The 25,810-nt window shown below is 46.6% G+C and overlaps 2 protein-coding genes across 6 annotated transcripts in view; both read left to right on the top strand.

Moving 5' to 3' along the window:
• Positions 1–974: 974 nt before the first annotated feature.
• On the top strand, positions 975–2,401 carry LOC119705535 (metallothionein-2). Its single transcript, XM_038148098.1, has 3 exons — positions 975–1,451; positions 1,543–1,608; positions 2,150–2,401. Exons 1-3 carry the CDS (start codon positions 1,421–1,423, stop codon positions 2,242–2,244), a joined length of 192 nt encoding a protein of 63 aa, XP_038004026.1. The 5' UTR covers positions 975–1,420; the 3' UTR covers positions 2,245–2,401.
• A 4,068-nt stretch (positions 2,402–6,469) lies between these two features.
• Positions 6,470–25,810, top strand: part of NUP93 (nucleoporin 93) — a 78,761-nt gene continuing 59,420 nt past the window's right edge. For 2 of the 5 annotated variants that reach the window (XM_038147983.1, XM_038147988.1), the window contains exons 1-3: positions 10,185–10,349; positions 12,082–12,295; positions 12,807–12,924. In XM_038147983.1, the coding sequence (XP_038003911.1) occupies positions 12,117–12,295; positions 12,807–12,924 (297 nt within the window). In that variant the 5' untranslated portion in view covers positions 10,185–10,349; positions 12,082–12,116. Of the gene's footprint in view, positions 6,588–8,387; positions 8,442–10,184; positions 10,350–12,081; positions 12,296–12,806; positions 12,925–25,810 lie in introns of those variants that run through there. The other 3 variants (XM_038147985.1, XM_038147984.1, XR_005258247.1) reach the window with 3 other exon arrangements.

The raw sequence follows: 25,810 nt of genomic DNA on the forward strand, positions 1-25,810 counted from the left end.
CTGAGCCCAGGCTTGCCCCGTGTGCGGCACCACCAAGAGCAGGGGGTGCAGGCATGGGGACAGGCTGGCCCTGGCCCTGGCCCAGCCACGGTTTGCCATGTGGGATGTCGGACTGGCCACGGGCACTCGCGAGGTCGTAGAAGCCCATTGGCACATAAACCCCGTGACGAGGTGGAAAACTCAGAGGGATGAGAAAGTGATTCCCAGCAGCTCCTAGCTGGCAATGCCAAGCTACCACACTGCATCCCCATGCTCATCCGAGGGAAGTGCATGAAACTCTGTCAAGGGAGGTTTAGATGGGGTATTAGGAGAATATTCTTTACCCAGAAGGTAGTCGGGCCCTGAACAGACTCCCCAAGGAAGTGGTCACTGCACCAAGCCAGGCTTAGGAAGTTTTTGGACGACACACTCAGGGACATGGCAGGCTTTTTGGAGTTGTCCTGTGCAGGTTCAGGAGGTGCATGTGATGATCCTAGCGGGTGTCTTCCAACTCAGGGTGTTCTTTGATTCGCCCCTCCCGGGAGACCATCTGAGCCCTCCAGCCCCATGGAGGCTGCCCAGGGCCATCCCACTCTCCGGTGGGGTGCTGAAACAGTCTCATCCTCAGGGACAGCCCCGCTCACCCCACAGCCAGCGCTGAGGTAGGGGCACCGCAGCCCCACAGCGCTGGGCACACGGCGCGGCGCCCCGGGGCCGTCCCAAGGGTGCAGGTCGCGGCGGCAGCGCCGTGCCAGGGCTGTAACCGCACACCCCGCGCACTCCAGCGGTGCCCCGGAGCGCAGCACCTGCGGGGAGGGGGTGCGGGTGGGACACCCCGGCCTCCCCGCAGCGGGCTGGGAGCGGGGGTGGGGGGCAGGTCCGTGACCCGGGTAAGCACGGCACGGCACGGCACGGCTCCGCGGTGAGCACCGCCCCCCGTGAGCACGGCCCGGGGGTAGGGCACGGCCCCGGGTGAGCACAGCACGGCCCGGGGTGAGCACGGCCCCGGGGTGCGCACTGCCCGAGGGTGAGCACTGCCCGAGGGTGAGCACGGCCCCGGGGTGCGCACTGCCCGAGGGTGAGCACGGCACGGCACCGCCCCCGGTGAGCACGGCCCGAGGGCGAGCACAGCCCCCGGTGAGCACGGCACAGCATGGCCCGGCCCCCGGTGAGCACGCCCCGGGGTGAGCACGGCTCAGCATGGCCCGGCCCCCGGTGAGCACGCCCCGGGGTGAGCACGGCACGGCTCGGCACGGCCCGGCCCCCGGTGAGCACGGCCCGGCGCCGGCGGCCCCGCCGCACCGTGCGCAGCGCCAGCGCCGCCCCGCCTCCTGCCCCATAAATAGCGGGCGGCCGGCGCTGGTCCGCACCGCCGCCAGCCCCGCCGGACCGAGCCGAGCAGAGCCGAGCTAGACTGAGCTAAACCCAGCCGAGCCGAGCCATGGACCCCCAGGACTGCACGTGTGCCGCCGGTAAGTGCGCCGTCCTGTCCCGGCTGCCTCCCGCCTGACTCCCGGCTGCCTGGCTCCTGGCTGATCCCGCTCTCCTTCCCTCGCTCTCCAGGTGACTCCTGCTCCTGCGCCGGGTCCTGCAAGTGCAAGAACTGCCGCTGCCGGAGCTGCCGCAAGAGTGAGTGGGGGGGCTCAGGGAGGGGGGACCCGGCCTTGTTTTTGGAGGGAGCTGCCGCTGCCCTGTGGGACATCCACGGGCACCTCTCTGCTCCACTGGGAGACTTCTTACATTGTGGGACTCCCTGGGCATGCTGCTCCACAGGGGAACCCCTCCTTGCCCGGTGGGACTCCATAGACACCTTCCTGTTCCACAAGGGAGCTCTTTCTTGCTCTGTGGGACCTAATGGGTCCCAACTCTTACCCTGTAGACAACCACTCTTGCCGTGTCAGACTCCATATGGAGACCCCATCACTCCCTCTCTTGCCTGAAGGACCCTCATGGGATCCTTCCCTCTTCCCCTGGCCCATTGCAACACACACACACCCTCCCCTCTGGGGGGCTGCTCCCACCCTGTAGGACCCTCGTGAAGAACTCCCAACCCATGGGGATCATCAGCCCTGCTCATGCAGAGGTGGTTTCCCACTCTCCATCGGGTCCCCCTGCCTCACAGAACCCCAGTCCCTTCCACCTACTTCCTAACTCTTGTGTCCCCCCCCAGGTTGCTGCTCCTGCTGCCCTGCGAGCTGCAGCAACTGCGCCAAGGGCTGCGTGTGCAAGGAGCCGACGAGCAGCAAGTGCAGCTGCTGCCACTGAGCCGCTCGCCTCTGCCTGTAAATAGTCGGCACACTTCGGGGACGGGGGGTGGGGGGCACAGAAAAGCCTATTTTTTTGGTTTTGTTTTTCTTGTTTTGTATTTTCTGTACCAGTGGTGAAACTGGATGGAAATAAAGGAGTTTGTCTGGAGGTACAAGTGCTGCTGTGGGGATGGGTTGGAGGCTGAGCATTTTTGCCACTTGGGACACGTGTTGAATGGGAGTTGTTGAATTGTCGCTGTGGGGTGGGAGAGGGCTGGTCACAAACATCCCATGTCCTTCCTTAAGTGGGCTCTGCACCTTCCTTGAGGGAGAAAAGGAGCTTCACAGGGCACAGGATGGACCTCATCCTACATGTGGGGTTGGTGTGAGCATCTTTAAGGTGCTGGTCTCCCAGGGAGGACAGGTGACACACCCAGAGGTGTGGGTAAACAATGGAACGAAGGGCTCTAGTCCCCTCCATCCCTTCCTTGGCTTCATGGCACGTGCCTCTGCACAATGTTAGGGGCTTCCTTTGGGTGAAAGATCTTGTGGGAGCAAGCATGGTGGGTGGGAGAGTGATGTGTGCTGGGAAGATGCCTGCCCTGAACTGCTGCTGGAGAGCACTTGGACAAATTCTAGTGAGGACGAACCTCCCTTCTTCAAGAGCTCATGCTTTGCAAACCCCAATCCATTGCAGAGCAGATCCATCCCCAAAGGGACACTTTCCCTGCAGCCTCCCCATGCCAAATACCTGAGTTACAGTGCCTGGCTCCTGCTGTGGGCAAAACCTCCAAGCATTTTTTTCCAGCTCATTTTTGGGAAGCACCTTGCTTAAAGCTGCAATGTCCCTGAATGCAGTGCTTGTCTGTCTGGATTTGGGGTGGCTGCTGGGATGGGGGAGGGAGGGCACTGGGAAGATGCATGGGATGTGTTTTGCTTCCGAAAGTCTCTGCCAAATGGAAGAGTCACTTTTTACGCACCTGCCTGCCCATACACGTCTCCTGGGTGTGCCCCACCACAGATGTAGGTTCCCAGCCGTGCTGCCCTCACCCACTTTGTGCCTCTTTGGGCAATGGGACAGCTCTGCCTGGCAGGAAAATCTCCTGCAGCCCTTGGTCACAAGGCACCAGGACAAGATAAATTTAAAACCCAGCAAAATTGGTCACTTGGGTACCCACGTAGTCCTTTCTGTTAGGCTGGGTGGCACAAGGTGGGGTGTGTGCACAGTGGGAGCATGACAATACCAGTTCCCAGGGATGTTTCGGACATCCAGGACGATTCAGGCTCACCCTTTCCCCCAAATCTGCCCAGCTTCAGCCCATGGCTCTGCAGGGGGTGCCCATGCTCAGCACCCAACTTTGCCAGTGAGAAAAGCAACACCTAGCTCAGCACCCATTTGCCTTTCAAATGTGTTGCCTTGTTGCATCAGTGTGTCTTTGCCTAAGCAGCCTCCCAGCGCTGCTTGTTGCAACAGAGGTGTAGCGCTGGAAATGGGTTTTAAGGGTCTGCCCTGCCCTAAATACATTTAAAAACCAATCCCATGGGAAGACGCTTTGCTGGGAAAGAAGACTGGCCTGGCTCTGCTGCTGGAGCCATATGGAACAGGGCTGCGGCCCCGGCCACCGTAGCGGAGGGGCTGCAGGCAGAGCCCCCGGGGCCAGGGCCCGCATCCTGCCCCAGCAACAGAGCCAGGCGCGGATGGGGCTTCCCCTCGCAGGAAGCACCCCAGGCATCAACCGCTCCCCGTTCCCAGCAGCGTGCCAGGGTGGGACGTGGGCACACGCTTCTGCACCCTGCCTCTGCCAGCCTGCCCTGCCTGCTCCTGCTTCTGCCTTGCGCCTGTCTGGCGGAGACCCTCAGCCCTGGTGCCCTTTCCTGCCTCCCAGGAGGGATTTGGGGCAAGGAAAGCCACAGGACCAGCGGAATGAGCTGGTCAAGGATGTACCCAGTGCCTGCCCTTGCCTGTAGCTGCTCTCAGTGAGGTGGGTGGGGGCTTTCTGGTCCCCTCAAGAGTATTTTCTATTAAAAAAAAGATACTTTTTGATGAAGCAGGAAGTGCTCTCAGCCTGTGGACAGCTCTGTATAGTGGGAGGGTGAGGGGAGCCTTTGCTTGATCCAAGAAGACGCTGATGTGCTTTATCCAGCCCTGCCAAGAAAAGCCCAGCTCAGTTTGCCAAGGTGGTTTGAGGTGACCACGATCCCCCCATGGCACCCAGGGGAGCCGGGGCAGGGCAGTCCTGGGTGCACTCCCAGACGAGCAGCCCTGCAGCTGCCGTGGGACTGCATTCAGTTCCGCTTTTCCTGGCTGTGTGTGACTCCCAGGGGGATGATGGGTGTCCGTGACCCTGCGTGGCGCTGACATACACCGTGCGCAGGAGGGACACGTGTCCCGTGCAGAAAGGATGTGCGCCCTGCTCAGAGGAGTGATGCACTGGGTGCAGAGGAGACGAGCACCCTGCGCACGCGTGACAGGAGCCTCTGTGCTGAGGGGACATCGTCCTGTGCCGAGGGGACAAGCGCTGTGTGCAGAGGGGACATGCACCCCGCGCAGAGGGCAAACACACCTGGTGCAGAGGTGACAGGCACGTGTGCACAGGGGAAATAACACTCTGCCCTCAGGGGAGGTGCGCCGGGGCAGAGGGAAAATGTACCCCGTGCGAGGGGAAAATAGAGAGTCATAGAATTGTTGGAAAGGTTGGAAACCCCCTCTAAGGTCATTAAGTTCAGCTGCTACCCCAGCACTGCCAAGCCCACCCCTAAACCGAGTGACACATGTACATGGTTTTTTAAATCGCTCCGGGGGTGGTGACTCCCCTGCTTTCCTGGGCAGCCTGTTCCAGTGCTTGACAACCCTTTCAGTGATGCATTTTGCCTAAAATATCCAGCCGAAAACCCCTGGCACAGAGATGAGATGCTGTGCTTGTGGGATGGGCACCCAGGGCGGAGGGTACAGGCGTCTGATGTCGAGGGGACCGCACCCTGCGCATCCTGGGCAAGGGAACAGGGGCCCTGTGCGCCCCGTGTAGAGGGACGGGCACCCACAGAGGGGACAGCACCCCTTGTCCCCTGTGCAGAGGACCCGGGTCCCGCCCCAGGAGCGGCTCTCCCGGGCGGCTCCGCTCTCGGTGCGGCCGAGCCCTTCCGCAGGGATCTGCTGCCACCTGCCTGCCCGCAGCACCGCCGCCCGCCCGTCCCCGCCTGGGTCTGCCCTTTCCCGCTCCCGGCCCCTCAGGACGGCTGCTCCCCCATCCCGCCCCGGAGGGCCCCAGCGCCGGTCCCCGGGCGGACCGGGACTCTCCTCGCTCTGGAAAGATGCCCCGGGAGCCTGGAAGCGCTCAGGGAGAGCTGGGGTGGCACGGCTGCCCTACCCATCCCATCAGGACACCCATCACACCCGGACAAACCACCAGGCTTCTTTCCTACCAGGGCATCCATTCCACCGGGGCATCCTGCTGGGGATAAGTGCTCCCCTCAAAATGAAGTGACAGGCAGGAATGTACCCTGACCCCCTGCACACGCTTGGCAATCAGGAGGAGCAGCTACAGCCGGTGCCAGCGCTGCCTCTGGCCTGGGAACTGCTTTTTACATGGGAAAATTTGGAAATAGAGACTGTATTAATGGGAAAGTCTGTTCAATTTTGAAGGTTTGATGGGTGATGTTTTAGAGCAGTAGCAAGGTCCAGACATCATCTCTTACACAAGCAGACTGTCACCTTGTGGGTCCATGAAATTCCCAGCTCCCAGATTTTGCCCAGCCAATCCCATGTCATTGGCAATATCTGTTTCAGGGCCATTGTGTGTGTGTCCAAGAAGGGATAAAACACAGCGAATCCCTGTACACCCTCAGGACACCATTGAACAGGTGATGGTGTGAGTAACTGCTGGCTGTGCGTTTGTTGTGTATTTGGCCATGGGAGGCAAAATGGGGATAAATTCGTTATCTGCATTTTATCTCCCACGGAATCAGCTCACAGAAGAGGTTTGCCAGCAAGAGTCAACGCTTACTAAGAAGGGAGAGGGAGAATAGAGAGGAACTACCCCATGCGCGTTATTTCTCTCTGTATAGCTCTTATTTCGCTAGTTTCGGCGGGAGGAGGCGGGAGGCAGACTCGAACCCGCGGCCTCCGGAGGCAGCCGCCCCCCCTCCCACCCCCCGTTCTGTCCGCGCCCCCTCCGAGCGCCTCGATAAAGTTGTTCTCGCGAGGGGGCGGGAAGCGGCGCGCTGCGGAGCGCGGCGGCTGGGCCAATGGAAGCGCGGGGAGCCGGGACGCGCGGCAGCTCGGCCAATGGGAGCGCGGGAAAGGGCGAGCGGGCAGCCAATGGGGGTGCGCGGCGCGGGCGCGGCGGGCGGCGCGGAGCGCAGGTGAGGTGCGGCGCCGTGCGGGCGGGCCGGGGCTCGGCGTCCCGCGTCCCTCCGCCTCCTTCCCCCGCTTCTTCCCCGCCTGCGGTGCTCACTGCCTGCTTCCCCTCGCCTCCGGAGCTCCCGGCAGCTGTCCCCCGCCCATGGCTTCCTCTCTGGCCCGTGCAGGCCGCTGCGGCGGGAGGCTGGCGGGGAGCGCTGCAGGCCTCCTCGTGGGCCCTGCCGGGGCTCCCCGGAAGCCGCTGCCGTCAGAACCCGCGCCAAGGAGCGGGGCCGGCGGAGGATACGCGGGGAGGGCTCGTTCTGCCGAGAGTGTTTTTGTGCGGGTTGGCAGTGCCGAGCCCGGCTGTAGAAGGGGAGTTTAGTGTTCTGCCGAAGTGCAGTGTTGGTGCTTCAGGAAGCAGAAGTTGGTTGTCTGGGAAGGTTTCCGGAGAACGGGTGTGTGTATGTGTGTGGTTTGGTGTCTGTGTCGAGTTCTGTGCGTGGGGGTTGTTCTTCCCACCGTGGATTTGCTGGTTGGTTCCTAGGAATTCATAGAATGTTAAGGGGTTGGAAGGGACTTCAGAGTTTATCTAGTTCCACCCCTGCTGCCGTGGGCAGGGATACCTTCTGCTAGACCAGGTTGGTCAAGGCGTTATCCAACCTGTCACGGTGAACAGTGGCAGGGATGGGACAGTCACAGCCTCCCAGGGCAGCCTGTGCCAGAGCCTCACCACTCTCACAGTAAAGAATGTCTTCCTAAATTTCCCCTCTTTCAATGTTTATCTATTACTCCTTGTCCTATCACTACAGTTCTGACAGAGAGTCCCACTCTGGTTTTGCTCTAGGACCCCTTCATATGCTGGAACAGTGAGTGGAAGGGCTGGAATTAAAGTCCAGGTGCAAAGAAGGGCTGCTTCTCTTCTCCTGCAATTTGGTCATGTTGGTCTGGGGACAGTAGTTATGGCATGGAGAGAGCTGAGATGATAGCGAGAAAGGGACACCAGTTCCTGTGTGCTGTAGTGCTATTTCACTTAGGTTGTGTCTTAAAAAGTTTTCCTACTCCTTGGGAAAACTTAAAAATAGAAAAAGCTTAAATTTGCTTGGAAGAATGTATGTGATTCTGTCATCTAAATCCATAAAGTTTCTGTGGTGCAGCTATGACAGGAAGTTCAATGAGGGAGGAGGATATGAGTTTTCATGTAAGGAACCTAAAATACTGAACCAAATGCTCTGTCTAATGAGAGTCAGTTTGCCATCCTGTGCAAGTTATTTCCCTGCTGAGTTGGGTGCTTAAAAGAAAGGCTAAGTGTTTGGAAAAGAGGGAACGTGGTAATATGGCAAAACTGCCAGCTGAGTCAGTTAACTCAGAGCAGTGCAGACTTGAGACCATTATCAGGAATTTATAGGAGATAAAAGGGAGTGTTGACAAATGTGTGCTAGTGTGTTTTGGTAGAAATCACTTCAAATGCCTACTCTCCAGGCCCACTTTAAATAATGAACAGTGTAGAGAAGCGTTGTGTGCCCTTCCCTGTCCTTTCTTACAGTGCAAGTGCAAATAACCCAATGTTACTGCCTTTAAAACTTTGAAAAAAAACCATTTTTGTTCAAGATACCTACTGTAAGGGCTCTCTGGCACCATGAGAAGATTGCACTTTTGCATATCTACCTACACATGAGATGAAGAAGAAAATATGCAGGACTGAAAACTTTTCTATAGGAGGCATAGGAGCATTAATGGATCAGTGGTAGAAGAAACAACAGCAATGTTTCAAAGGTTGTGTGATCTATTCATGATTTTCCTGCATCTGCCTTTTGTTGCAGGGAGAACAGGCTGTTGTACCAGATGGGGCACCAAATATAGCCTGAAGCTTTGAGGTATTTTTAAGGTGGCCTGTTGGGATTTTATCTGGGTTTAGTGTAGTTAGGGGGTGGAAGCTTTCCCTGTTAGGTTTGATAGACATTATTGTGTTTTATGGACAAGGGGATGGTGTGCTGAACGTGTGCAGCAGATATTTGGGTTGTGCAATTGTTCACCTGCTCTTTCATTATCATCTCTGTGTTTCTTAATCCCTTCCCCTGTCTGTAACATGGAGATTCTGTTGCTGACTTGTTCTCTGCAATGTCTGGATGTCTGATTATTCCGTGTGCCATGTGAGAGCTGGGTATTATTGCTGCTGCTCAGACAGAATTCCCCAGGCCTGCAAAATGGACCTTTTACTTATTCATGTTTAGCTTAGTAGACAGAAGCTGCTCCACTCTCTGTAGCAGCCCAGGCTTGGAGCTTGTCAAAAAAGCACTTTTTACCTCACATCTTGGCTGTGGGAAGTAGAGCATTGCTGGCTTGCTCTTACTACTTGTGCTCTTGTGTTCTTCCACAAGAAGCTGATCCTGCCTCATCAGACTGGGTCTCTTGAGCACTTTGAGGTGGGAGCCTCTTTGAGAAGCCAGCACTGGATTTCTTCCTTTTTCTTTCCTGTTTTGAACAAGCTTTCTGCAACTTGTGGAATTCTTGCTTCATCAGCTACTCTGAATGTAGTGGGTGAGGCTTTCCTTCTCCTGTGACATCTTCTTCCTTTCCTTTTCCCAGAGCACTGGAAAAACGTCCTTTTTTTACTGTTTCTCAAAGTTAATTGGTTAGTTGACACAAACCCTGCCAATGTGTGAAGTACAGCAGATACTTGCACATGCACTGGAGTATTCCAGCTTTGTGTGTTTCTGAATCAAGTACAGTAAAATGTTCATTGTGGCTGTATTTGGAGTAGAATAGCTACAGTTTTCTTCCTAAGGTAGCATTGTAGTGCTCTTGAGGAGTTTTTAGTGGTTTTTAGGTAAGAAATAATCAACTATAATCAGTCTGAATAGACTTCAGAAACCTGTCATCTTTTCTGTTTTCTTTGTGGCTCAAACTTAGTCAGTTTGTACAATATATAGTGCTTATGTGTGGTTTTAAATGTTGGGGAAATTAAACTGGGGTTTAATGGAATCGTGGTCTAATGCAACTTCTATTGATAAGTCATCAAAGCTGTTTTAAAGAAGATCTTTTTCAGTCCTGGCTTTTAGCCCAAGGTCAGTCTGCTTTCACTGAAGTTAATATAATTTCTGAAGTATTTTCTTTCTCTTAGGTGTTGGTTGTTGCTCCTTCCCCAGCCAGACATGAAACTCTTCCATCACTGTGCTGGTTGCTGTGGAAGCAGTTTCCATCTTGCACAGCAGCATGAGCAGTCAGACTGCAGACTCTTGAATGCAGTGAATTCTGTCGGGGTGGAGACAAAGTTGTTTGTGCTGTTACAAATATATGAATATTCATTCTAAATGTTTGAATTCTGTCACTTAGAAAAAGCTGTTTAGTGTTGACTGTCTGAGTTTTGAGATGTTGCTTCCAGTGCTTGGTTATAATCGCAGGTTCTTTAACTTGCTCCAAAATAACCAGTTTGTTCCCTATTTGCTGAATCAGGTTCAGTTTGTTCCCTATGTGCTGAATCGGGTTCAGTCTCACAGAGTTGCAGTTGTCCTACCCAGGCAAAGCTATGTGGCCGACCTTACATGCTATTAACAGGGTGTGTGCAGGTTTGGATGCAGTTCTGTAGCACTGATTTTTCGTGCTTTTGGTTTCAGCAGTCTGAGAAGTTGGTGCTCCTTACACTCCCGGCTTTTTAACTTGGTAATGAAAAGAGGAAGTGAACCAGATCGGATCAAATCAAGCTGATGTCTGTGTTGTTCTCACAGTCACTGCTCCTGGAGGATCTCATCAGTCTTTGAATGTGCAGGAGTGTGGCTGTTCTGGTCAGTGTCTGCCAACAGAGGCTGTTCCTGGCAGGGGTGCATCTGAGTTATTGCAAGTAAACACTGGGAAGATGTTCTGTACTGCATTGCAGGGCATGAAACTGCTTATTTCCACCCTCCTCCTCCCTGTTCCTCTCCATCTCGGTGGCACACTGATCTGTTCAAAGAGATCTGGTCTCTGCTATCTCACCTGATTAACGAGTCATTACAAATACAATCATTCCCTCCCCCAGCTTTCCTGAAGTGTGTGGGGAGTGCTCCTGAAATTCTCCATTCCTGGATGCTGACGCTGGGGTTTGTCCTGGCACCCAGGCAGGAGGATTTCTCTCTCAAACTGCATATGTCTGAATGAATCATCATGCAGTGCTTTTAAATCATTTGTCCAGACAGAGGAAGGTGCTGCTACTGCTGCTGGGTAGTAATACTTGGGAATGGTGGTGAGACTGAGGAATGCTCAAATTCTACTGTAAAATTGCTTTGGTATGGTTGAGGAGTACATAGAAATACTTGAATTGCAGGCTACTGTTGATTTGTAAAAATCCAAGTTCTCTTCTTAGGGGGCTTCCTTGAACCAGAAAGTTTTTACTGATTTTACTTTTCAATAAATGATAAAACAGTTGGAGTTAATACTTGACATCTGGTTTCTCTTATTTCATCTAAGGCCTTCTGGGTTTGGGTGCAAAAGCTATGAGAGAGGGACTGTACTGAACATTTCCATCTCTGTGGCACCATTCAGCACCACAGATTTCTGTGTTCTTCTGTGGCTTTACAGAGGTGCCTGATGCTTATTGCTTGTAGCTGGTTTAGCTGCAAACCATGATTTGGTGTGTGAAATTGAGGTTTTGAGTTTCATATTTTGTTAATGTGGACACCATTGCAGCTACAGTTCTTTTTCCATAGTGATCCCAAGCATGTATGCTTTTGTCCTTTCTGTAAAAATAACAGGCTCCATTCTGAATTTGGAACTGCATTTAATCCATCTGGTGTATCTCCTGTTACAGGCCTTACCTTGTGCTTTAACTTCTTTAATTATTCTGTCATTGAGTCAATGCAAGAAATTCTCACACTGGTAAAACTTCCTGCGGACATTGAATTTAGACACAGGTCTTCTAAACCAGAAGAACATGAACTTACTTCTTTTGGCTTGGGGTTAATGACATATGGAGCAACACATTTTAACAGCCAGCTAGTTATGGCTGTCTGTGTGCATCCATAGCTCGACTGTTTGGCTGCTAATTTAACTCCATGTTTATGTGTGTTTGCAGCCCAATATATATATATTCCTATGTTTGCCTATGTATGCATCTTTCTTCATAATAAGAAGCATCTTTTTTCATAATAAGAATATAGAATCATAGAATGGGAAGGAACCCATAAGGATCACGGAGTCCAGTGCTCCAAGCAGTCTATTTATGTGTGTATGCAAGTAGTTCATAGCTAAATTAACGCCAAATTCTTCACAGGGACTTCTCTGCTTTCACCCGCCTTTGTTTTAAGGCAAACTATGAACTGTGATATGGCATCTGCATCCCACTTCTGACATGTCCATAGACTGTAATCTTGCAAGGGAAAGCTCTCTGAGACCACTTGAAAAGACTTCCTTGATGTTTAATGCCTGGGGAGGATAGACAGTATATCCTGTTCTAGAAGACCTGCTCTTGCTGGTCTGTCTGTGACCCCACAGGCATAGAAGCTGTTTGTAGCTGAGCAAGAATCCCCTTTTTCCCTGAAGGTTTCTGCGTGTCTCGAGCGAAACCCGCGGCAGAGATGGACACGGACGGTTTTGGGGAGCTGCTGCAGCAGGCAGAGCAGCTGGCGGCCGAGACGGAGGGGATCTTGGAGCTCCCGCACGTGGAACGCAACCTGCAGGAGATCCAGCAGGCCGGGGAGCGCCTGCGCTCCCGCACCCTGACCCGCACCTCCCAGGAGACCGCCGACGTGAAGGCGTAAGTGCGGAGCGCTGACCCTGGAGACTCTTGGGGGTTTGGTGTCCAGCGTGGGCAGAGTCCTGCTGGGAGAAATAGAATGACTGCAAAGCTTGTGTTTAGTTTTTTTTTTTCTTCCAACCTTTCTCCTGCTTCCAAAAAACAGCGGGATAGTTGAAGGATTTATCTGAGGAGCTACTGTTCTTGATTTTGGACACTAAAGCCAAAAAGTGCAGTACCTTGTTCTGCTGCTGAAGATGTTTACCAGCACGGTGTACATTTTTTTTTTCTGTTTGGAAGGACTTGGCAGCTGTGCAGCACTGCAGTGGAACAGCAGAAAGACTCCAGCAGGGCTGAGGTGTTTACATAGACACGTAGGGCTCTTCAGAGTTGGGTTCTGTGCAGTTTGTGTAGCATGTCTGGGAGCACTGTCTGTACGTGGCAAACTGACCTAAATATTGGCAATGAGTCTGGGTTGAGAGTTCTGTCTGTTCAATACTAATTTCATATCTGTACAATTTCTTCCTTACAGATCGGTTCTTCTTGGGTCCAGAGGGCTTGATATATCCCACATTTCTCAGAGACTTGAGAGTCTAAGTGCAGCCACTACATTTGAGCCTCTTGAACCTGTGAAGGACACTGACATCCAGGTAGGGAAATTTCTGACATGTGACTTACACTGCCCTTGCCACTGTCATTGCTGTATTGTGGTGCAGAGCTGTTTTAAGGCTTCTGTGGAGACAGTCTTGCTCTCTGTTTAATTCACTGGCTAGAGGAAGTGGAGAGGCGAGATGCTGCTTTCAGTGCTGAAAGATGTTTGAGTTAGCCATGAGAAGCAGCTTTAAGTACCAACGTAACAGAAGCATTTTAAGTTCCAAATTCTTGCTGAAGTCAACAGGAACTAGGTACTTACTCTATTTGTGGACCTGTCTCTGTTGGCCCTGCAAGCCTAAATTACACAGGGATACCTCTCTCATAGTTTTGAAACATTTTTTATGTCTGATTGGAGAAACACATGGAACCACTTTTGAGGCAATTTTGAGGTGTTGGAATAGGGGGCATTTAAGTCAACAATCAAAAGAGGTGAGTATAGCTTTTTTTTTCACTGTATCACAGATGTCATAACATTGTCTTGGTGATAGACTGAATTTGCTGTGGTTCAAATGCTTTACCAGATGATTTTATCAACTTGTAAAGTTTCCTGTAAATTTTCTCTGTCTTAGAAATTATTGTGACCCATCTAGTTTTGCTTTCTGATCATTGCCTGCCCTTGTAGAATAGCTTCATGATGAAACCTGCAATATTCATTACTCAGTTAAGAGCTGGTAGTGGAATGGATGTTGTGGGTTGCATTGAAAGTAACAGTCTGAATTACTGTTTAATCATCTTGAAGCTCATCTTTTCTCTCCTTTCTGGCAGATGGCTCACTTATGAGGGTCAGAAGAGTTGTAAGCTCTTCTTTCTTTTTTTGCACAAGTAGTATGCTAAACTACTTACCTTCAGGAGGGGAAGTGAGGCAGGTGAAATTACCCCATTTTATCTAATGTATGTTTTAGTTTCACATTTGATGCCATCCATTTTGGGTGCAGGGCCCTTAGTTGAATCTCCTGCTGGTGTTAGGAGCCCTGTGGTCTCCTGTCTTCAGGCAGAAATATTTAACCCCAGTTTTCTAAGGCCTGTCTTTCACTAAAGATTATTATTCTCTGGAGATTTTATATGTTGCCTGATCATACAGTGAGAGCTCTAAACCACTGGCTTTGTTCACTTTCTGTCTTTTCTCATTTTATCCCTTTGCCCCAATTTCTGATGTTGTTGTCTTTCTAATTAGTGATGTTAAACTTGGTACATTTCTTTCTTGACCTCATTCTGTCTAGGTTCTTTTCAACAACTCTTGCCTCTTTTTTCGTATTTCCTTTTTGGTTTGGTTTTGTTTGGTTTTTTTTTTTTTTTTTTTTTTTACTACTGCTGTTAATTCTTTGATTTCTACAGTTTTTCCTTTCTATTCTAAGAAGAATTTTATTGTAGAGTCTCAAGCCTAGAAGCAGTAGTGCGCTTGACTCTTTTGAGTTGAGATTTGTGGCACATAAGAAAAGGGATATGATTGCATAATAATAATATTTTATATTATTGCTGGTTACCTAACTAAAATATGAAGATGTTCTTCTTTCTTAATTATACCAGATCTCAAGACCTTATTTGAAATGGTGATTCTGGTATATTCTGGTAGTGATCTTGGTATTTTTTTCTTATCTCTAGTACCATTTTTTAGTCACTATTGTCAATATTTAAATGTATCTTCCTGTTAAGGAAAAGCTCCAAATTTAACGTAAAACCAGTGGTTAATTGCAAATCATTGTGTTAGATGGCCAAATCAGCCAATGAGATTCATCCCTTTCTTCAGGAAAACAGCTAAAAAGTACAAATGAGAAAGAGGATTAAAATCAATCATTTAAATCAAAGTTCCATGTTTGCTGTGTTGAATCATTATTAACACTAGTGATTTAATCACTGATCACTTCAGCAACTCATCTCTGAGGCCTAATACTTGCATGCTTTGAGTCTTACATTTTTTTAGCAGGGCATGTGCAGAAAACATTCATAGTCAATTAGATAAAAGTGATTTGCAAGGGGAAGGATGGCAAGGGACTCCAGATCATCTTGGAGGCACATGAGCCAAGTGTCAGTTTTTTAAAAAAAAGTGCTTGTTTTTGCAGTTTGTGGGTGCAAGGATTTTATGTCTTGCAGAACATCATCCTCTGCTCTGAGGATATTTGCAGTCACATCTCAAGCTGTCTGGCTGGTGTCAGCCGTGGTCTGTGCCTGAAAGTTACTTGCTTAGAATATGGACAAGTCTCTGTACCTGTCTGTAGGTTCTGGTATGCAGTCATCAACTCTTTTAGAATAGTTTTTATTAAGTTTTTGTTAGTTGTGTAAGAGGACCTTTGTGTTAGACACTGCTGATAGTCCTCTAATTACCTCTGTTAATCAAGAAGGTCTTAAAATTATTTGATGCTTAAGATGTACCACAAAAGTTTCTTTTTCTATGTTACTTTTTCTTATACCTCCTGATGACTGTTGGAATTTCTCTTCCTTGTTCCTAGATAGTTTCTTAAGTCTTCTTCAGATGTGTTTGTGTTTGTTTTGGGACAGATGAAGCCTTGTGCACAGTGTAGAGTCCTTCCTCCATGAGCTGTTCCCATTGTATCTGGTAGGCAGTGTGCAGAGGGATAGAAGGGAGGAGTCTGCTTTATTTCTTTGCAGGACTTCACTGTTCCTCTGCTGTTATTCAGTGTTTACAGGTATACACTTTAATTCTGTGGATTGGGAAGGCCGGTTCTGTTCTGCACCAAGCCCTCAGCCTGTGCCTTCTGGCATTACCATTACTCTTTTTAACCAGCAAAAACTTCTTCACATATTCATAATGAACTTGGTCCACACTTTGTCATCAGTGTTGTAGGCTCAACTGTCCTTCCTCAGACCTGTCTTTTCCTGATACTCCACACAGACTCACAACCCTGTGTAGTTTGCAGCAGCCTGAAATCCCATCTGAAACTTAATTGTCATTTGTAGATTCATTAACACTTGAATTGTTGTCTGTGGTTCCTCATATCTGTCCCTTTATCTTCAGTTTGAACATGTATCAATTCATAAATATTTTACAGCATCATTTGCCAAAGAGATTTTTGGGGGTAAGCACCTGAGACTGGAGGTGTGTGCCCTCCTCCCTCTGAAGAGGTGTGGGGCTGCCTTGGTGCAGCTCTGTGCACCACTGCACAGGAGAAGGTGCTGGATATGGGCACTTGTGCCAGAGGCACACCCCTAATGCATAGCCTTTGCTGACTGTTGCAGTTGTGTGAAGGCTACAAATATAATTAAATCTTTATTGTATGAATTTTAGGGTTCTGCTGACTTTTAAATTCCAGCAGAGCTCTTACAGCTTGAAAATACTGTTTTAGACTTTCTGCCATGTGTTCCCACGTCACTCCTTTGCATCTAGAGATTTCTCTGGCAGTTTGCTTGAGCTTTCCCTGCATTCTTACCTAAAGCATTTATTTATTGTCACTGTTCCTTCTTCCATTGCAGTCTGTTCTAGCAGCCTGTGGGAGGCCAGCACAGAGAGAGAGGCTAGAGTCTAATCTCTCAAATGATGGCAATCAGTGCTGCAGAAGAAGAATGCCAGGAAAAACCCTGTTTCTTATGTAGTGAGTAAAACAGAAAGAAAAATCAGAGGGGAGCATCCTAGGGCATGAAGTCCCAGGATGCTGGTACAAGACATTCAGAAAGTGTTAAGAGAATCTAGGAATTCACCTTAATAGAAGTCTCAGCTTGGGTTAACAAGCAGGAGGGACTTTCTGTACAGAACCTCTTTAAATGGTACTCTATAGTGCTGACTAAAAAGTGCACCAAATTGCAGCTCAATTAATTATCTGAATTATTTATCAGTTGTAAAATGTAGATTGCTTGCACATAAAAGGGTTGTGAGTCCAGGAAATGTCTCCCACTAGAGCAGTAGGCCGGGAAGATTATGTAAAAGATTCTAGGCTTGCCATTAAATTATAAGAATTTGTATTTTTCCTCTCTCATTTCAAAGTTTATGTTACTAAATTGCATGCAGAACAACAAGCACTTTTTGCAGTAAATCCATTTTACAATAATTCTTCCATCAGGAGTTTATAAAGATCAAGATTTTTCTAAATTGTCAAAATGCCCTATTTTGGCAAAATCTTTCAAAACTGAATGTATTAGTCAAGTGCTTCTTGATCTCATATTTAGCATTTATTTATGTGCTTGGGTCTCTTTGTCTGTTTCTTTTTGGCTTTTAAAAATCCAAGGTAGGGCTGGATCGTGCAAATCTGTATCCCAAAGATGGGTTATGGGAATATAAACGTAACATTGCCATTCTGTTCTGAAAAGGTATTATTTCTTCATTCTTCCAAAGATGCAAACCATGATGCCCTCTCCTAATGAGCACTGCCACAGCAGATTCTCTCTCAGGTTGCAGTAATGGCAGCCAGAGGAGGAATCATTCTGAACTGTGGGGAGGCTGTGCTGTTGTGTGGTGTGAGGTGGGACCTGGCCCCTGCACTTGTGCACTTTGGTTTATGTGTGGAGGTGAGAGAGAGATTCAGTGCTGCTCTTTCAAACTGAGTTTTGGGGTACCAGGTGGGAGTTAGTTGCTAGATCAAGGCCTGATTTATTCCTGCTAAGATCATTTGACTGTTACAATGTATGTTGTGCTTTACTGTGGGCTTTGTATTTTAACACCTCACTGGGCTTGATACTAGATTTGGGCCCCTGTATGCTTGTTTTGAAAAATAAAAGCCCAGAGTCATGGTGGTAATTTAAAAAAAATGGTTTTGCTCTCTTTTTTCTGGCTCAGTCCAGCTCTGTGCAGATTTGTGAAATGAATGCTAGAAGGAGACACAAGCTCTCCTTGCATGCATTGCTTATCTGCTTAGAAAGTTTGAGGTGAAGGCCTAGCTCCATTACACTGAAGGAAAATTTTGTTGAATTATCTCATTTGTACAAGTTTCACCTTGGCCTTCTGACCTAGGCACAACTGAAATGAAAGGTTGCATACTGGGGTTTGGTCTTGATTTTTGGGTGTGGATATTCAGAGTATTGACTGAGTAGCTCTCTTGAGCCCAGATACAGAAATAAGAGCTTTTATCTAAATGAGGGCAGAGGGTTAGACTGAAATCTCTCTGAGTGGCACAAGAGACAGACTGAAATTAAGTATCTGGGGTATTTTGAAGCTTTTCAAAGTACTGTAAATAGGTTTTGTATCAAAGGTAGCTTTAACTTTTACTTTAGTGTTGATAGAATCTGGGTCCCAGGATGCTCTCCCCAGCCCTGTATGTTCTGTTTGTGTGTATGTACGTGTATGACTCGTAATTTAAAAACTCTTACTCTGACATCAGGTACTGCAAGGGTGCATTATTCAACAATTGAGCTCTTATTGCTATTTTATGTTACCATTTGTGATATACTTTGTGGTATCTGCTAGAATAATACCAAAGCCTGTGGTAATCTACTAGAGTGTAACTAAAATCAGAGTTTATAAATGGAAATGCTGACACAACCTTAAAGGGCCAACCTCAAGTGCTATTCACCATCCATTGTTTGCATTAGCTTAGCTTGAAAATGCATTTTTCCTGTTGCAGATTTTGTCCTTTCTCATTTGCCAGACATTGATTTCTCCCCCCGCCCCCAAGTCCTTCAGTTCTAATGGAGCTTGAAATTAAGGTGGCTTTATTTTTCTCTGGCTTCCTTGTTCACCCTAATCAATGATGCCAGCACAGCTGTGTGGGCCTTTTAACCATTGCAGAGCCACGGTGGTGAATGCAAGAGGACAACCTTTGACCTTGGTTTTTTTAGGGTTGGTCATTAGCTGTTTCTCTGCATTGCTGCAGTCCAGATGAAAAATACTGTTTGTGGTCATAGTTGGGAATTCTTCAAAAACTGTAGAAATGTTTGGCTCCAAAAATGCCTCTCTTCAAAGGTTCTTAGAAGTCATTCTTTAGTACTCTCTTTACTCTAGTGCATGCTAGTATCAAACCCTGCTGTCTTCTTTGCCTAGGTTGTCTCTCTGATTGCATTCAGGATTTTAGCCTTAATGTACACTTTTAGGTGTGTAAATCAAGAATATAAATATCTTGCTAATTAAATGTGGCCAGAGGCAGTTTGCACACAATTGAAGAAAGCAGTGGTGGAGAAAGAATGAGTATTTTGACATACAGCAAATGGAGCTAAGGGATGTGGACCTCTGAAATAAAAATTACAGAAACTTCCTCAGCTCAGCTCTGCTGTGTTTTGATGTCTCCTTCTTCTATGTAATGTGTAACAATTTTACAGGAACTGCAGCCTGCCTGTGCTCTCTGCTGGCTGCCAGGGCTGGGGCAGCTCACAGGCAGCCAGGGGATCAGTGGCCTGTCTGCCACCTCCCTGACACCGACAGCCTCCCAGGGCCCCTCTGAAGGAACAGCCTGGCCCAGAGCCTCCCAAGGCCTGTGCTGATTAAAGGATGCCCTGGGAAGTACCAAGCTGTGTGTAGGTTGGGATGTGACTAGGATTTAAGAATGCAGGCTTCTCTATTTTATAGCCAGCATGGGGTTTTGGGGTCTGTTTTGGTTTTAAGTTAAATGGAATAAAACCCAACAAAACCGTAACACCCCCTTCTTTTTGGCATTAAGTAGGTGAGTGAATAACACTATAAGAAAAAAAAAAAGAGGAAAGGAGAAAAAAAAAGCCCAGAATATTGGGATTTTATTTTTTTGCTCGTGACTTTCTCCCTCGTGTTGGTAATTTACATCTAAGCAGCAAATTTAAATGACCCTGGCCTTATTAACCTTAAAAACAAATATGCACATCCCCAAAAAACCCAAACCATAGTGCCTTTAGTAGAATACTCAGATGTTTCATTAGTTAGCCAAATTACAGTCATTCAGTAAATATTCTGATAGTGAATTATTTAAAATTGTGTTTATTTGCTTGGTTGCAAGCTAATTGGAATAGTTGTATGGTGATCTTCCAGTTTATCATGGTTCTGTTCATGGATTCTTAACTTTAAGGGGTTGGGAACAGGGAGAGAAGATGCATGATTTGCCTTTCTCTCATCATGGGTAAACAATAGGGTGGGAAAGATATTTCAGAACTTTATGCTAATGCAAGGTCATGAGATGGAAAAATTTGGAACTGCTTCTAGTAGCTGTATTTATTGATCTATTTAAATTCTGCTATGTCCTGGCACATTTCACATTTCCTGTCTGCTTAATCCAGATACATTCTTTGCATCTCAAATCGGGACAACTGTCAACTTTTAATAAATGTTTTTGTAACAGATACTTCAAACATCTTTAAACATACCAGATTTTGAGTCATAATGCTTGATTTCATTCCCCCACCCCTGTTTTTTGTTTTTTTTCTTTTGCCATGTAGCTTGGCCCTTGTTTGAAAATGGTTCCAATTTCTAATTGAATGTTAACTTGTATTCCTGTGAAGGACCAAATGCAGTACATAAGGAGAGTTTGTACATCACATATCCAAAATGCAGCCTCTCCTGTGCTGAGGTGTAGACATCTCCACTTCTCTTGGTAGCAGTGCTGGATCCTTTCATAGCTGGAACTCAGGAGCACACCTGGGTGTGAGGATCTAAAGCAGAATTTCCCCAACACCCTGCTTGTAGCAATGTTACTATTGCAAGAAGTACCGTGGGATCATTAGTGACTTTCAGGATCTGTGTTGCATCTGACCAGGAGGATGTCATTTCTGGCAGTGTGGTACCTCTTAGTGTCACGCTGTCCAGTTAATTTAGTGCTTGCTGAGGGCTTGTATTGGCTACTGACCTAGGCTGTGTGTGCTCAGCATGTGCAAATGAACTGTTGGAATTGGTGTTTTCATGGTGCAGGAAAAATTTAGTAGGATGCTTTCATCTCTGCATTTATACAGATTAGTGAGAAGAAGCAATGCTGAGATGCAACCTGGCAGTTTGCCCCCTCCTCATATCATGTGATAGAGCACTTACTTGGATTTAAAAAATGGCTTTATTTATTTATTTGAAGCTCAAATGTAGCTTTTGCAAAGCATAACTCCTGTTCTGTTTTGTAACTTTTTTTAAACCATTACAAGTAATGTATGGACCTTATAGGAGAGGATTTGGAGTTTTCCAGTACCTTTATCATAGCTCTGAAATGAAAGATTTGCAGGGCTGTGCTGGAATTTCAAAGTGGAATTGATTATACACAGAAGTGAACCTGGTTCATCTATGTTGCATTTAAGGGGAAAAAAAAAGTTGTCAAAAATTAACAAGAAGATAAAAAAGATTTCTAATATACGAGCACCATTTTGTATAGTAGCAGTATAAGACCATCATTTGGAGGGGAGAGTAATTATTTTTACATATTTATTTTTAAAGCAATCCAGTTTTCTCAGTGGACCTTGGTGTGACCTTCTAGTGCCTCTGTGGAAATTGGCAATGGAAGCTCTTGGCTTTGGGAAGCCCTGCTCACAGCCATACAGGGGGGTTGTTGAGGGGAGTTCTCACTGATGGCAGAAGCTTTCAGTCCCAGTGTTGCAGTGGAGTTAAGCCATGGCTGTGGAATTGAAAAATTAACATTTACCTATTTAAATCAATATGGATTTTTAACACTTGTGAAAAAGAGGAGAAAGAAACTGAAGTTTCCCAAATGCAGTAGGAAAAAAAGAATTTTGATCTTTAGCAAATTTGTCTGAAATGAGACAAGAGGGGCTTGGAGCTGACCTATAAGAGAGATGAAGTTGTTAACTTTCTCCTGAGCTATTGTTTCTGTGGGTTTTTTTTGCTAGTCTTTATTACATAAGCATTGTCTTGACCATTTTTCTCAATTAATCCCTCATGGTGCTGTGAGCAAATCACTCTTCCACAGGGGAGATCTGTATTTTGAGTAGGCCAGACTCTGTTGCTGAACTCCTGTGGTCACAAACAGCATAAAACCCTGGACGCTCTGTTTCCAGTGAGGCAGTTCATCAAGTTTATTAAGAAAAGCAGCAGCTGCTGCAGCTCTCAACTCCCTCCCCTCCTCTCAAGCTCCCCTCATTTACTCAAGCCTCTTGAAAGTGTTACTGGACTGATGAATTCCAGTGGGGTTTATTACTGAACCATTTGTGTAATTTGGCAGTCTGGGAAAGGCCACAGGTACATTGTTGTGCATGCCCTCCTCTCCCCTGTCGTAATTAATCAGTTTGACTCCACATCCAAAATCTTATTCCTAGGCATTATCATGCTTTGGTTTGAAACAGTCACTAACTAAGAAGTGTGACAGCTGTTTATCAGTGACTTGGCATCAAACTGTGGATGTACTTAAGTTTCCCCATACAAAACAACAGCCTGAAATTTTGGCAGTTTGTGGAAGTAATGTTTGGGTTGTGTGCAGGGATGTTTTTCAACTTTTCTTTTTGAGGTCAAAATGAAGTTCTTATTCATGCCAAGATATGTTCCTGAAAGAAAGTTGCAGTCTTTTGAGGTAGAACTAAGGATACATGCATTTGTCTAGCTTATTTAGATTTTTGGCAAAACTTCTGTTCTCACTGTCCTGTTTTCTTTCCTATCCTTTATTTCTCATCTTTCTTCCACTCTTTTTTTTTTTCTCTCTTACTCCAGTTGTGTTCATTTTCTTTTCTTTTCTGCCCTGAATTCATGTATTACCTTCTCCCAGCACTTTACTCAGGTCTCTGCTTTGAGGCTATTTTGGGTGAAAATGAGTTATTTGTTTACTTTGAGCTAAAATATTAAACTGCTCAAACAAAAAGCAGTTATTGCAAGATGTCTCATTGGTTTTCCATGCATGTGGAAATGACTGAAAGAAGCTTAGGGAGATGAGTTGGAAATTCTCTATACCATTCCATTATTTGTATCTCAGTAAGCATGCAAGATGCATGGTACTCCACAAAAGTACCAAGGTGCTTACACAGCATTATGAGCCACAGCTAACAGAGCATCTTTTAAATTAATTGGAACAGCGTGCTTGATTTTTGCTTGGTAAAAATGGCTTGAGAAGGTTGGAGAGATTTCGTTTTAAAATAATTTAATAGAGGAATGAAATATGTTGCTAGGTGGTGTGACTGCAGTGGAAGTCTCTATGGACTATACTTTTTGAGCATAAATTTCTGGATTATGTGTTATCTTCAGTGTCTGTTGTGTGATGGAGGAGGAAGGGGTAGAGAGTTTTTGTCTCGTGTGGTGTTTTTGAGGGAGCAAAGGGAGGGTTTGCCAGTGTCACACAAGTGCTGTTCAGAGGCTGATGAATGAGGAAAGGTGGTGGTAAACACCTCAGTGCTTAGTTTCAGTAGCTTTATTAAACCTTTATTAAACCTTTTTAAATCTTTCAGTTGGGTGTTCTAGGCTTGATTCAGGGATATGGGATTAGCTGATAGTGAAGTTGTCGTGGTTGATTTCTTAGATTGCATTTGGACACATCTGTTTGCATGCCTTTACGTGCTTGTGTTCAGCACCAGATAACTCAGAGGAGAAACATGGACAGACAAAGGGGATATCAACTTGCTTTTTAGGCTTCACCTTTTTCCTTAGTGGTCAGAGACTGGTTATCCTGAAGCACGAGGAATAATATTTCTTTCCACAATTTCAGTGTTAACTCAGCTCCAGGTACTGCCAATATCGATATGTGTACTGAGTCAGTTCTTAATCCCATTATGGCTTTGGCCTTGCCATCTTCCTGTGGCAGTAAACTCCACAATCCAATTACAGATTATGTTAAAATTTATTTCCTTTTATTGGTTTTGAGCCTGGCATCATTTAGAGACATTGTTTCCTTTTCTTCAGACCTGTACCAACTGGATTTCAAGATCTGCCCTTTGTAGAACACTTCACTTAAAGTACCAGCTCTTACTTGGTTCCTTTTTTTAATGTTACTCATCCCAGAAGTGTTCCCAGACCATGTCACATGCTTCTGACAATTCCCTGAGTGTGTCCTGCAGTTTCTCTTTTGAGGGTGTCTGTCCAGCTGACACAGTGTTGTTGATAACACCAGTTTGTTTGGTTTTTCTGATAGTGGTGTTTGGTGTAGCCAAACTCGGTGTGAAGGGCAGAAGTAGTAATCTGTGAGGGATTTGCTTTTAATCTCAGATAAATGGGAGTGCATGGGTGGGAATAATGTACAGTATCATGACAAATCCTTATCTCTAAACACAAGTCAGTCGGATTCTTTGGGCCAGATTCTAATGTATGAGAAAATAAATTTCTGAAGAGAATGGGGGAGGAAATGCAGAAGGAAAAAAAGAACAAACCACGTTTCAAATAGATGATAAAACCTGTCTGTTATCTCCAGATCCTCTGAGCAGTAATTGATTTTGCTTGCTATGGTTACCATACAGTAACTCTGAAACATTCATTATTTCTTTCCTGCCCCAAGGCTTGTAGCAGAAAATGGCATATTTAAATCCTTTTACTCTGTCTGTTAAGTAGATACAAAATCCTGAAGGTTTTAATGAATGTGAAATCAGTGCTAATGCAGTAGTCAAAAGACTCGCCATTGTTTTGACTAAATGAGACTGTGACCATCTTTAAGTTGTAGTGAAAGCTAAATGCTGGAAGCTGGATGCAGAGATCCATCTCGTTGTGGAATTGCACATTTGAACTCTGTACTTTGGTTTTTCGTTTGTTTCTCACAGATCTAACCCTGCTATATTTCTTTTAGGCCCCCTCTATCTTGATTTAATTTTTCCAAGGTTAAAAATGGTTTATCCAGAAAATTTGCTGCTCATTGCTCATGGTAAGAATATTGATTATTCAACAGATACAGTGAATCAATATCCCTTCTCTTATTTTTGTTTTGCTGTTTTACTTGAGGTTCATGTTTTGGCTTCATATTTCCTCGTGAGATAAAGTATATGACATTGCTGGGCATAATTAGCTAAAGTTATGCTAAAGGTTTTGTTGTTTGTCTGTGGTATCATACTCTTAGATGCCTTATTCTCTACCTTTTCTAATGTTCACTTGGTTTTTTGTTTTCCTTGTCTGAGGAAAATTTTTGGGTTTGTTTTTTGGGATTTTTTTAATGAATTACGAAAATAAGCACTCAAGGTGGACACCTCCTCTGGCTTGTTGCTGGAGCAGGGAGACGCTGAGCTGGAAATGATTCCCATCAACTAGTAGTGTGAAATCTTTGGCTGAGAGTTGATGATAACTTGTCACTCAGTTACATCCCTGTTAGTCACTATAGCAGAATTGTTAGCTTTCTCTTCCTTTTTCCTTATTTCCTCTGAGTTACTCTATTTGCTTTTGCCTTGCTTTGACATTTTCACTCAGGGAAATCTTTTCAGGATGTAAGGGGTGTTACTCTGTGTCTCTTGAATGCTGTCAGAAGGCAGCTGGGACTCTCCAGGCCTTCCTGCCTCCTGTTGTATGCTGGGTCCACCAGTCAGCAGGGCAGTCCTCTGTGTGAAGAGTCTGGGGCTTGTTTTTGAAGGCTGGATAGTTCTTGCTGATATTTAGGGATGCTGAATTTGGTGAGGAAACATTACATACGAGTCCATATATCCCCAGGAATGCCAGAAATGGAATGGCTTTTGCAAAGCATCACCAGGAAAAGAGAAGCGAGTTTTGCTCATCAGTCAGAAGTTATTCCTATAATAAAAACCCAAAGCTAAACTTTGAGAAATAACATTTTTCTGCAGCAGAATAGCAGAACAGATCTCCTTCCTGCAGGGGGTTGAATCTGCAGTTTGTCTTAAAGGGCAGAATTTAGTTGTTTGTCTCCACTAGATCTGTCTTCTCTTGGTTGTAGGTTTGCTCTGTTTGTCTTAGAAAATTTCTTCCTCAAACTCTTCGGCTTGCATTGCCTCTGAAGAAGCTGCTGTAACATTTTCTCCCTCTGAGATGAAATACTAATTTCCAGCCAATATATTATGTATTAGCAATGCATCCTGGCAACAAATGTTGCTTGAAGCCACATATTCAGAGAGGAAGGTGGGAAGCGCAATTCAAAGACTCATGTTGCCGAGACAGCTCAGCAGAACATGCTGCATGTGGGAAGTGCCCCT

The sequence above is a fragment of the Motacilla alba genome, chromosome 11, assembly GCF_015832195.1.
Source record: "Motacilla alba alba isolate MOTALB_02 chromosome 11, Motacilla_alba_V1.0_pri, whole genome shotgun sequence".
In the NCBI taxonomy this organism is placed as follows: domain Eukaryota; kingdom Metazoa; phylum Chordata; class Aves; order Passeriformes; family Motacillidae; genus Motacilla; species Motacilla alba.

Bases quoted from the DNA above. Each gene is read 5' to 3' on its own strand.
- LOC119705535 (XM_038148098.1), top strand. From the start codon at position 1,421: ATGGACCCCCAGGACTGCACGTGTGCCGCCG. The intron at 1,452-1,542 runs GTAAGTGCGCCG...CTCGCTCTCCAG, and splicing joins GGACTGCACGTGTGCCGCCG to GTGACTCCTGCTCCTGCGCC. The intron at 1,609-2,149 runs GTGAGTGGGGGG...GTCCCCCCCCAG, and splicing joins CTGCCGGAGCTGCCGCAAGA to GTTGCTGCTCCTGCTGCCCT.